The 12,739-nt window shown below is 48.4% G+C and overlaps 1 protein-coding gene across 1 annotated transcript in view; it reads right to left on the bottom strand.

Annotated features, from left to right (window-relative positions):
• Positions 1-3,177: 3,177 nt before the first annotated feature.
• Positions 3,178-12,739, bottom strand: part of sclt1 (sodium channel and clathrin linker 1) — a 37,070-nt gene continuing 27,508 nt past the window's right edge. The window contains exons 18-22 of the mRNA XM_079500096.1: positions 12,289-12,481; positions 6,562-6,758; positions 5,559-5,637; positions 5,303-5,398; positions 3,178-3,961 (exon numbers count right to left, since the gene is read on the bottom strand). Of these exons, the coding sequence (XP_079356222.1) occupies positions 3,899-3,961; positions 5,303-5,398; positions 5,559-5,637; positions 6,562-6,758; positions 12,289-12,481 (628 nt within the window). The 3' untranslated portion in view covers positions 3,178-3,898. The remainder of the gene's footprint in view (positions 3,962-5,302; positions 5,399-5,558; positions 5,638-6,561; positions 6,759-12,288; positions 12,482-12,739) is intronic.

Here is a 12,739-nt window from a genome sequence, read left to right as displayed (position 1 = left end):
AGTGCTATGACTACATAAAATGCAATTCTAGTGCTGTCTACGTAACATGCTATAAGTCTGTATAAAATGCTATCTAAGTCTACGTAAAGTGCTATCTAAGGAGCTAGGGCAAGTGCTAGACTGCTAGTGTGAACTAAAAATACAAAGCATGCATGTGGTGGACCACAAAGAAAGAAACATGGCCATGTCACTTCCCATCTCAGCTGCTGTTCTGTGCTCTCCACTGTTACCTCTGTGACTTCCAGAATTGATTTTACTTAACCTTTAAAGCCCTACAAGCCAAGGAGAGGCTTCCCAGTTCCATTTCAGAGATGCCATCTCCCCCCCAGTGCAGTTGTAGATTCTCAGGTGGGGCTATCAGGCTCTTGTGGCCCAGCAGGTGCACCTATAGGCTGTGGAGAACAGTCTTCTTTAAATTGAAACTGCCACGGTACAAGTGGTGGATGATATCCTGTGTATTACACACCATCTGTTCTATAACATTTTACTACGAGCTTGTAGATCTGCTATTTTTGAAAAATCGTGAAAATGTGGCACAAATCTTTGAATATATATTCTTTCAGAGCAAACATTTTTAATCCATTGAGACCTGGAACACATCCATGTCACGTTAGCGTTTAACCACATTAACCATTAACCCATTTTTGGGCGGGAACCCCTTTTGGTGTTTTAAACATTGTTATAATTTAGCTATTGAAAAATAGCAGATCTACAAGCTCATAGCGCGCCACCGAGTGGCGCGCAATGAACTTGTAGGTCTGCTATTTTTGAAAAATCGTTAAAATGTGCCTCAAATCTTTCCGAAAATTGTCATGATTTAGAAAAAAAAATACATTTAAATTTCGACGTCAGGCCTGAATGGGTTAACTCACATATTTGCATCTGGGGGGGTCCCTGGAACAACATATTTTCAGATGGGGGTCGGTGGCCAATTACATATATTTTTGGAGGTCCTTGACATAGTAGGAACATGGGGTTTTGGAGGTCCTTGACATAGTAGGAACATGGGGTTTTGGAGGTCCTTGACATAGTAGGAACATGGGGTTTTGGAGGTCCTTGACATAGGAACATGGGGTTTTGGAGGTCCTTGACATAGGAACATGGGGTTTTGGAGGTCCTTGACAGGAACATGGGGTTTAGGAACATGGGGTTTAGGAACATGGGGTTTTTCAGAAAACCGTCAGGATTTAGAAAGCATTTGTAGAATCGTCCTCATGTCTAAATGGGTTAAAATCACTTCAGAAAACATACCGTTATGTAAAGTCAGTTTCTTAATGAACTTAACATTTTAGATCAGCATTTGTTATATTATATACACTATGATTTCACTTTGCCGTTTTCTCTCTTCATGGCCATCTTGCTGCTCTTGTAAACCCTGTTCTGGTAAAGCACTTTGTTAACCTTGTTTGGGTAAAAGCGCCGTGCACATAAATGCATTATCATCATCTTGTTCCAAGTGCAAACAACAGGAACACCATTCAAACACCAGTAGAAGCTGATAGCAGCCTGTATGTATGTGTGTAATTTGGTTAAAATGGGTAAGGTTTTAAAAAAAGGGCAAAAGCATGCTCTGTTGCACTGGCCTAAAAGTGGGTGCTCTAAAACTGCTTCCACTTCTGAGAATGTGTTTGGTTCATTAGCCACCAGATGGCATACCTTATAAGTATGTATGTCTGTATGTATGTATGTATTTAAAAGGGGGGCTTTTTTGTAAAATCCCAGCCTACAATACCTTCATATATTTAAAATCCAAAGTAAGGTTACCAGTGAAGGGCAACCTGCCTATTCACTGGGGACTATGCAAGGCAGAGGCGTGTACTGTATGTATGTTTGTGTGACTGCATGTACTTGGGGGTTGGTAGCAGTTCTGGTGGTGGTGGTGGTGGGTGTGTGGGTGTGCCCAGTTCTGGTGGTGGTGGGTGTGTGGGTGTGTGGATGTGTGGGTGTGCCCAGCCACCATTTCCCTCATTTCCCTCACAGCAGTCCATCTCTTGACCCTTTTAGTCTGACTGCAGGCTGCCAGCTGTGGTAGGAGAGCAGCGTTGAGTAGTAGTAGTCTGGTAGCCTTCTATATCTGGCCTCTCATTCCACTAACGCTTTTTGACCTGTGATCAGATTCTACAAATGTCTTCTACATCCTGACAGTTTTCTGAAAAAGCTATGTTTCTATGTCAGTCGTTCTTCGATTTTTCAAAAATAGCAGACCTACAAGCTCGTAGCGCGCCACTCGGTGGCGCGCTATGAGCTTGTAGATCTGCTATTTTTCAATAGCTAAAGCATAACATAATGCTAACACCAAAAGGGGTTCCCGCCCAAAATGGGCTAAGAGAGGACGAGGCAGGTGTCCAACCTGGAAGGGTCTACCCCGGGCCTGCAAGGCAGGTGTCCAACCTGGAAGGGTCTACCCCGGGCCTGCAAGGCAGGTGTCCAACCTGGAAGGGTCTACCCCGGGCCTGCATGCAGAGAGGACGAGGCAGGTGTCCAACCTGGAAGGGTCTACCCCGGGCCTGCATGCAGAGAGGACGAGGCAGGTGTCCAACCTGGAAGGGTCTACCCCGGGCCTGCATGCAGAGAGGACGAGGCAGGTGTCCAACCTGGAAGGGTCTACCCCGGGCCTGCATGCAGAGAGGACGAGGCAGGTGTCCAACCTGGAAGGATCTACCCCGGGCCTGCATGCAGAGAGGACGAGGCAGGTGTCCAACCTGGAAGGGTCTACCCCGGGCCTGCATGCAGAGAGGACGAGGCAGGTGTCCAACCTGGAAGGGTCTACCCCGGGCCTGCATGCAGAGAGGACGAGGCAGGTGTCCAACCTGGAAGGGTCTACCCCGGGCCTGCATGCAGAGAGGACGAGGCAGGTGTCCAACCTGGAAGGGTCTACCCCGGGCCTGCATGCAGAGAGGACGAGGCAGGTGTCCAACCTGGAAGGGTCTACCCCGGGCCTGCATGCAGAGAGGACGAGGCAGGTGTCCAACCTGGAAGGGTCTACCCCGGGCCTGCATGCAGATGAGGGCGACTTGGAGGGGATTCAGAGGGAATTCTGTAAAGTAGTTAGTTAGAGACCGACATGAGGCGTGCCTGCAGTATAACCAAACGAATACACTCACAAAAAATGCTTTCAAATGTGTTAATTGGTAAAATCACTCGAAGACACGGGAGACTACATTATATTTACAAAGTTTATTTGCTTTACACAAACATGGCTAATTAAATACAGTACATTAAGATCAATACCATTTCGCTCAAAGGCTGATACGTCATCATTTTTTTGGCCAATATACAGTAACAAAACGGTGGTCTAAGTGAAAAGCATTAACCCATTTTGGGCGGGAAGCCCTTTTTGTGTTTTAAACATTATGTTATAATTTAGCTATTGAAAAATAGCAATCTACAAGCTACGAGCTTGTAGGTCTGCTATTTTTGAAAAATCGTTAAAATGTGGCGCAAATCATTGAATATATATTTCAGAGCGAACATTTTTAACGAAAATATTTGCTTCTGGGGCGTCCCTGGAACTACATATTTTGAGCTGGGGGTCCGTGGCCCAATAGAGATAATTCTGGGGGTCCTTGACATGAAAAAGGTTGAGCACCACTGACATAGAAACATAGGTTTTTCAGAATGTTAGGCCTTTTTTTATCGACCTCAGTCCAAAATGGGTTAAAGATTGACACTAAGCAAAAAGATATAATACGGTTCAGTGGGGCAACTAGAACTTGCCACTTAATCAATACCGTCGTGTTGAGACAACACTTTGGCTGAGGTTCTCCCCACAACATTGACCCCAGAAATTAATCATCACGGTCTGCCAAAAAAATAAAGAGAAAAAAAAAGGACAGTTATGAAAATTGCACTAGTACAGACTTGACTTTTCCTGTAGTCAGCATGCTGACGGTCACGGTCATTCAGTCTCCAGATCCAACGTGGTCGGTGTTTTCCTTCTCTGTGAGGCCATCATACTCAGCTAAAATATAAAATAAATACATATTTATGGTTACACCTTTGCTCAAATTTAGAAGATACTTTATGCCCTATGTCAGGGGTGGGCAACTTTGACGATGGCGAGGGCCAATATATTTCCACACTCACTCCAGAGGGGCCACAGCGCATATTACTGTTGTAGCAAAAATAGCCGATCTAAAAGTAGATCAGCTATTTTTGCTATATTTGAATTGAAAACCTGAATATTTTTTTTGCTATTTTTTTTAATTGGAATCCTGAAAAGTAACCTTTTTTGTATTGAATGTCAAATACATTTAGTTATAGTTATGTTAACATAACTATTTGGACACAAAAAGACAATCACATTTTAATACTAGTCATTAAGTAGTCTACTAGTCATTTAATACTAGTCATGAAGTAATTAAAGCGGGTTTGGAATTGTAACAAATCAATACTATATCAACATGAGGGCCGCATGAAGTGAAGGTGGGGGCCGCATGTGGCCCGCGGGCCGCCAGTTGCCCATGTATGCAGGCGGTGGCGGTGGCTCAGGGGTAGAGTGCCTGGATGGGAACCGCAAGGTTGCCAGTTCGAACCCGGGCTCCCCCAGAGTTACTGTCGAAGTGTCCTTGAGCAAGACACTGAACCCCTAATTGCTCCCGATGTGCTAGTTGGTGCCTTGCATGGTTTCCGCTGCCATCGGTGTGTGAATGGGTGAATGTAATGCACAATCTCTGTAAAGCGCCTTGGATAAAGGCGCTATATAAATGCACCATTTACCATTTTATGCCCTATGTACTTTGTCGCAGGACGAACTGCAAAAATAGCACGATCTTCAAAGTTCACAGTGCGACAGGATGAGAGCTTGCAGAATGGCTATTCTCTCTGTTGTTTTGAAAGTTTGAAAATGTTTACATAATGGCATGCCTCAAACACAGACACCAGGGGCCCGTTTCACGAAACTTGGATTAGAGATTAAACCGGGATTTAACAGATATCCTTATTAATCTTGCAAGGTCAATTTTTCCAGTTAACCTGGATATGTTGAGGCTTGATTCAGTTTCATGAAAGCAAATGCCACACTAGTTACCATGGAAACTAATGCTGTGGATTTAGCCTGCTCCGGACCAGGCTAACAGCCAGGTTTAACCCAATCCTGATGTCTTTACTGTTCATTAAGCAGTCAATCTGATCACAAACCAATGATTTTTTCCACACTTATTCAATTAAGCAATATTACACGATTTTCTTAAAACTAAGAAAATCGCTGAAAAAATACATTCAGGTTCAATGGTTTAATCACTTATTTTTTCAGCCACGTTTTGGGGGCATCATACAATTAAAATTAGATCAATTACCACACCTGTTGAGCAGCTGTAGTCGCCCTGTGCTCTGCGTGGGTCAGACGCCTCTGCAGACGGCCCGTCTTCTCCTGGTACTCTGCCATCTGTCTCTCGTACTGGACAGAGCAACGCAGAACACGCTTTAGACACACCGGTTGGAAAGCCTGTTTTCCCAAGTTCATGACTCATAGAAGAGATTATATTCCACACACTCTTTCACCACATACTGGCCTTGTATTCAGGTGTGTGTGTGTGTATGCCTTTTTATGCACTGACCTCTGCAATAGTCTCGTGGTCACTCTCCAGCAGTGTCTCCAGCTCCTGGGAGCGCTGCTTTTGTCGATTTAGCTCTGTCCTGAAAGCAAAAGATAAGCAGGCGAGAGTAAAACTGTTTAAGCATGAGAAACGGTGTTGGAAACAGAAAAGACGGACGGCAGGAGGGAAAAATGGATTTATAAGAAGCTACAACCTGTAAAATATCTCTTGTACTGCTTGCCATAGCACAAGTGTTGCTAAAGGCAAAACGCCTCCAAATGGAAAAGTCGATTCATGCTTCAACTGCTATTGAAATCTTTATGCAGCTCCACCTTTGCCATAACGCTTTAGACTTTTTGTTGTTGTTGTTTTTTCTCCCCAGGAGAACTCAAATATTCAATAAAGAAAAATACAAATCCTTAAGCAACGGAATAGGAAGGCTTTTGATTGATTAGTTTGAATTTCAGGTTCTTGACCTCATAGCCTTAGGGGTCACCGTGTCGATAAGCCACAAGGTCTCAGGTTACCGTGTATTTTATAATGGCTGAGAGTGAGAGGCGTAGTGTCTCCGAACATTACCAATATTAACCTAAAAAAAACTAGCTATACCTCACAAAAGTAGCTATACTTTGCGCCCACCATGCAGAGCGAGCCACTTCCTTGTTTTTATTCGGCCAGTCTCTGGGGGAATAGGAGGCGCTTGATGTCTTTACAAGGCCACCCGGAGCCACACATTCACAGTCATATGAGCGCGGGTGGTGCTTAGACGCCCGCAAGGCCAGAGTTTGTAAGGCAATCAAGTGCAATCAAGCTACAGAGCTGCGGGATCAATGTAACGCAGCTGGGAATGATATATAAAGTGATTGAAGGTGCGGATTATCGTGATATTTACTACGTGGTCTAATCAGAAACTGAATGTATGCCGAATTTAAGTGGACTTGGCCCCAGACTTTTTTTTTCTCCCTGGAAATAAAAACGTCTGGGTTTCCGAGGCGCTCTCTCTCTCTCTCTTTCTCTCTCTCACTTCAGGCTTGTGGTTTTGGACTCAAAGGCCTGGGACAGGTTCTTGGCCTCCTCCTTCCAGCGCTGGGTGCTCCTCCGCTGGGCGGTGAGGAGGCGCGTCAGATCGGCGCTGGAATGACGGCTGCTGTCCTCCAGCTCACGCACGCGGGCGTCCAGCCCCAGCTCCTTGACGCTGTACTCCTGCTCCATCTGGGACACCTGGACCCACACGGGAAAAACACTAAATAAAGCCTTTTTAAATATCATTGCTGCAAGGCGGAAAGCTAGTATGTCAGAAAAAACAAAACAAAAAAAGTTGATCACTAAAGGTGGTTGCACACTGGACGCGTTTTTCGGAAAAACCGACGGAGAAACGCCGCTAAAAATCCGAAAAACGCGTCCAGTGTGCAGGGACCTTAACTCTTGCTAATAAAACAAAAACTGAATAGCGAAAAGAGATCGTGGGTTAGGTTAGTTTGTGATGCGACGTGCTGTTAGCTTATATATTCGCTATTTTCCCCTACGTTTATGCAACATTATAGTATGAAAAGCAGGGCATAAACATTAAAAGTGAAGCATGGAGATACAAGGCTTCTGATCAACAGGAATGATACGTGTGTACGTGTGTGTTTGTCTACTTTAAACCCTGCCTGTTACCATTTTCTCTCTCTTTCCATCATTCTTCACGTCTTCCCTCCCCACTAGCTTCTCCCAGCTCTTTTTGGAATAGTTGGCAGCTCTCACAGGGCCCATCCATCTCCCTGAAACCCAGCAGCCCCTCCTTTGCTATTTCCATTTTCCCCAACCAAGCCCGTCCCTTGCGGCGCCGCTACTAAGGGTGTGCCAATATATCGATCGGTACCTCCTCCGCCTCCTACTTTAAGACCACCCACCTACCTGTCCTAGTCCCTCCCCCTCCTTACAAAAGGACTGCCCATGGCTCTGCCCATTTGTTCACAAAATTCTGACAAAGGGCAAGGAGGTAATGACCTCTTCATTGGTGGTAGGGGGTGGGGGCATCATCTGTAATAAGGGCAGCCGCAGCGACTCCAACTGTCTTATTGGGGAATTTCACCTAGAGACCTACATTAGGCCAGGACAAAAACTTTGAAAAATCACTTTGATAGGAATGGAAGAATAGATGTGAATAGAATTATTGCAGGGATGGCTGCACACATTTGCTTCTTATGCATTTCCCCAACGTTCCCTCTGACAGCTGCAGGGTACCCCCCTCTGACAGCTGCAGGGTACCCACAGCCCAACGTTCCCTCTGACAGCTGCAGGGTACCCACAGTCCCAACGTTCCCTCTGACAGCTGCAGGGTACCCTCCCTCTGACAGCTGCAGGGTACCCTCCCTCTGACAGCTGCAGGGTACCCTCCCTCTGACAGCTGCAGGGTACCCACAGTCCAACGTTCCCTCTGACAGCTGCAGGGTACCCACAGTCCAACGTTCCCTCTGACAGCTGCAGGGTACCCACAGTCCCAACGTTCCCTCTGACAGCTGCAGGGTACCCACAGTTCAACGTTCCCTCTGACAGCTGCAGGGTACCCACAGTTCAACGTTCCCTCTGACAGCTGCAGGGTACCCACCCCAACGTTCCCTCTGACAGCTGCAGGGTACCCACCCCAACGTTCCCTCTGACAGCTGCAGGGTACCCACCCCAACATTCCCTCTGACAGCTGCAGGGTACCCACAGTCCAACGTTCCCTCTGACAGCTGCAGGGTACCCCCCTCTGACAGCTGCAGGGTACCCACAGCCCAACGTTCCCTCTGACAGCTGCAGGGTACCCACAGTCCCAACGTTCCCTCTGACAGCTGCAGGGTACCCTCCCTCTGACAGCTGCAGGGTACCCTCCCTCTGACAGCTGCAGGGTACCCTCCCTCTGACAGCTGCAGGGTACCCACAGTCCAACGTTCCCTCTGACAGCTGCAGGGTACCCACAGTCCAACGTTCCCTCTGACAGCTGCAGGGTACCCACAGTCCCAACGTTCCCTCTGACAGCTGCAGGGTACCCACAGTTCAACGTTCCCTCTGACAGCTGCAGGGTACCCACAGTTCAACGTTCCCTCTGACAGCTGCAGGGTACCCACCCCAACGTTCCCTCTGACAGCTGCAGGGTACCCACCCCAACGTTCCCTCTGACAGCTGCAGGGTACCCACCCCAACATTCCCTCTGACAGCTGCAGGGTACCCACAGTCCAACGTTCCCTCTGACAGCTGCAGGGTACCCACAGTCCAACGTTCCCTCTGACAGCTGCAGGGTACCCACCCCAACATTCCCTCTGACAGCTGCAGGGTACCCACAGTCCAACGTTCCCTCTGACAGCTGCAGGGTACCCACAGTTCAACGTTCCCTCTGACAGCTGCAGGGTACCCACCCCAACGTTCCCTCTGACAGCTGCAGGGTACCCACAGTCCAACGTTCCCTCTGACAGCTGCAGGGTACCCACAGTTCAACGTTCCCTCTGACAGCTGCAGGGTACCCACCCCAACGTTCCCTCTGACAGCTGCAGGGTACCCCCCTCTGACAGCTGCAGGGTACCCACAGTCCAACGTTTCCTCTGACAGCTGCAGGGTACCCACCCCAACGTTCCCTCTGACAGCTGCAGGGTACCCACAGTCCAACGTTCCCTCTGACAGCTGCAGGGTACCCTCCCTCTGACAGCTGCAGGGTACCCACAGTCCAACGTTCCCTCTGACAGCTGCAGGGTACCCACTGTCCTAATTGTCTGGACACCTACTGTACAGAAACACAGCTCTGGACATACAGTAAATTCCTAGATAGGAATAGGGATCAGTTGCAACTGGTATAATTGCTTGCAAGACAATGACTATCCATTACATCAGGGACATCATTCATATTGCATCACTGCACACATTTTTACTACTGTGCGTGCGTGCGTGCGTGTGTGTTCCTTCAACCTGACATTCCCATTTAAAGGAGAATTCCATGCTAGAAGGTTTTCTTACCTTTATTTGTAGTTGTTTTACGTCCCCAACAAAGAGGTCCAGGTGTTGTTATATTGTGCAAAAGTGCATTATTGGCCATTTCCCCTAATAAAAAAGCCCTCAATGGGAGTTGGGTTTTTGTGCTAATTCGCTTATTTCCATCGAAATAAGTAGTAAAGTGTGGGATACCATTTAGATTATGAAGAGAGGATTATATACAAAAAAAATAGATTTTTGAGCGATGGAAATAAGCAACCATAGCCCCATTCAATTACATGCAATTCATTGAGGGCTTATAGTAGGGGAAATTGCCAATAATGCGCTTTTGCACAAAATAACACCTGGACCTCTTTGGTGGGGACTTAACTACAAATAAAGGTAAGAAAGCCTTCTAGCATGGACTTCTCCTTTAACTAGGCTATGTATAATTTCCATAGCCTACATCCTCTTACTTGGAAATGTAAGCTATAGTATATTTAGTATGCACATAAAAGATCCAACTATATGCTCTCATATTAATGTGCATTCATTAGAGCCAACTCCACCATTGTCCTCCCTTGATAATACACTTCTGCCCAGTGCCCACACAGGCACAGATAATTCGTCTTTTATTATTATCATTATTGACCATCAACAGTCACTTTATGTTATGTAGCCTATCCTAGCTCTGACCCTGGCTGAGATGTCTCCAGTTGGTCCCGCCCACGTCAGTAGGTTGTGCCGGTTTAATGTCAAATTATTACTGTCTGAACATCATGTGAAAAATCTAAAGGCAGTCGCGGTAATCTACATAATGTAGGTTACCGCGACTACCATTACATTTTCCATACGATGTTCAGAAGTGATCTTAACCCATTTTGGGCGGGAACCCCTTTTGGTGTTAGCATTATCGTATGCTTTAGCTATTTTTGAAAAATCGAAGAACCACTGACATAGAAACATAGCTTTTTCAGAAAACTGTCAGGATGTAGAAGACATTTTTAGAATCTGATCTCAGGTCAAAAGAAACTAAATCCCGCAGCTAAAGGGTGGGGGGTGTCACAGACAGACACAAGCCGATACGACTGCAGTAAAACCGATACATATGTTCACAATTAATTTAAGTTAAACATAAGATGTTTAACTTACTGCTACTGCTTTCTGCACAGCACCTGGCTTCAGCATTTTCTTTTTTTGAAAATCCCATATTAACTTGTCCACGGGATGCACTACTGTACTGCATTTTATTCTAGTTTATTTTGCTAGCTTTAGTTATAATAATCATTTCTTCTTCTGTTTTCTACATGAATATAACCACAGTTAAATACTGCAATTTATAAAAATGGCAAAATATGACACCTAACGTTGTTGAAGTGGGACTCATAAAATGTCCCTAGGACTCATCTAAAAGACCATCCCTGCATCCCGGGAATCATTACATTGAAAACCTATTTACATCACTGTACCCATATGGTCCCACCCCCTAGCCACTGACCTGTTGTTTGGCCCTCCTCTCTGTCAGCAGGCTGGCCTTGTGGTCCCACCCCCCCCTAGCCACTGACCTGTTGTTTGGCCCTCCTCTCTGTCAGCAGGCTGGCCTTGTGGTCCCACCCCCCTAGCCACTGACCTGTTGTTTGGCCCTCCTCTCCGTCAGCAGGCTGGCCTTGTGGTCCCACCCCCCCCTAGCCACTGACCTGTTGTTTGGCCCTCCTCTCCGTCAGCAGGCTGGCCTTGTGGTCCCACCCCCCCCTAGCCACTGACCTGTTGTTTGGCCCTCCTCTCCGTCAGCAGGCTGGCCTTGTGGTCCCACCCCCCCCCTAGCCACTGACCTGTTGTTTGGCCCTCCTCTCCGTCAGCAGGCTGGCCTTGTGGTCCCACCCCCCCTAGCCACTGACCTGTTGTTTGGCCCTCCTCTCCGTCAGCAGGCTGGCCTTGTGGTCCCACCCCCCCTAGCCACTGACCTGTTGTTTGGCCCTCCTCTCCGTCAGCAGGCTGGCCTTGTGGTCCCACCCCCCCTAGCCACTGACCTGTTGTTTGGCCCTCCTCTCTGTCAGCAGGCTGGCCTTGTGGTCCCACCCCCCTAGCCACTGACCTGTTGTTTGGCCCTCCTCTCTGTCAGCAGGCTGGCCTTGTGGTCCCACCCCCCCCCCCTAGCCACTGACCTGTTGTTTGGCCCTCCTCTCCGTCAGCAGGCTGGCCTTGTGGTCCCACCCCCCTAGCCACTGACCTGTTGTTTGGCCCTCCTCTCCGTCAGCAGGCTGGCCTTGTGGTCCCACCCCCCTAGCCACTGACCTGTTGTTTGGCCCTCCTCTCCGTCAGCAGGCTGGCCTTGTGGTCCCACCCCCCTAGCCACTGACCTGTTGTTTGGCCCTCCTCTCCGTCAGCAGGCTGGCCTTGTGGTCCCACCCCCCTAGCCACTGACCTGTTGTTTGGCCCTCCTCTCCGTCAGCAGGCTGGCCTTGTGGTCCCACCCCCCTAGCCACTGACCTGTTGTTTGGCCCTCCTCTCCGTCAGCAGGCTGGCCTTGTGGTCCCACCCCCCTAGCCACTGACCTGTTGTTTGGCCCTCCTCTCCGTCAGCAGGCTGGCCTTATGGTCCCACCCCCATAGCCACTGACCTGTTGTTTGGCCCTCCTCTCCGTCAGCAGGCTGGCCTTGTGGTCCCACCCCCCTAGCCACTGACCTGTTGTTTGGCCCTCCTCTCCGTCAGCAGGCTGGCCTTGTGGTCCCACCCCCCTAGCCACTGACCTGTTGTTTGGCCCTCCTCTCCGTCAGCAGGCTGGCCTTGTGGTCCCACCCCCCCCCCCCTAGCCACTGACCTGTTGTTTGGCCCTCCTCTCCGTCAGCAGGCTGGCCTTGCGCAGGTCGTCCATCTCCCTGCGCAGCTGCAGGTTCTCCTGCTGCAGCTGCAGCCGCTGCTCGCTGACGCCCAGGCAGTCGCCGCGCGCCGCAGACAGAGAGCCCTGCAGGCGCCGCACCTCGTCCTGGCACCGCGACAGCTCCTCGCCGTAGCTGCGGAGGGGAGGGGAGGGGAGGGGAGGGGAGTCATTAGACCAGGGGTGCCCAAAAGGTAGATCGTGATCTACCAGTAGATCACATGATCACATGGTAGATCAAATTAATTAAAAAAGGAAAAAACTAAAGGCTCAAACCCACAATGAAATACTTTGTTTTCAAGAGTGTTGCGCACAAACATTACATAAGTTATACAAAACAAAACAGTACCAATTACAATTTCCCCCTCTATATCTCATTCCGAGTGTGTTTGTC

Source organism: Electrona antarctica, assembly GCF_951216825.1.
Source record: "Electrona antarctica genome assembly, chromosome: 4".
Lineage (NCBI taxonomy): Eukaryota > Metazoa > Chordata > Actinopteri > Myctophiformes > Myctophidae > Electrona > Electrona antarctica.
The sequence above is the reverse complement of the archived record's forward strand: the minus strand, read 5'-3'. Positions and strand labels throughout refer to the sequence as shown.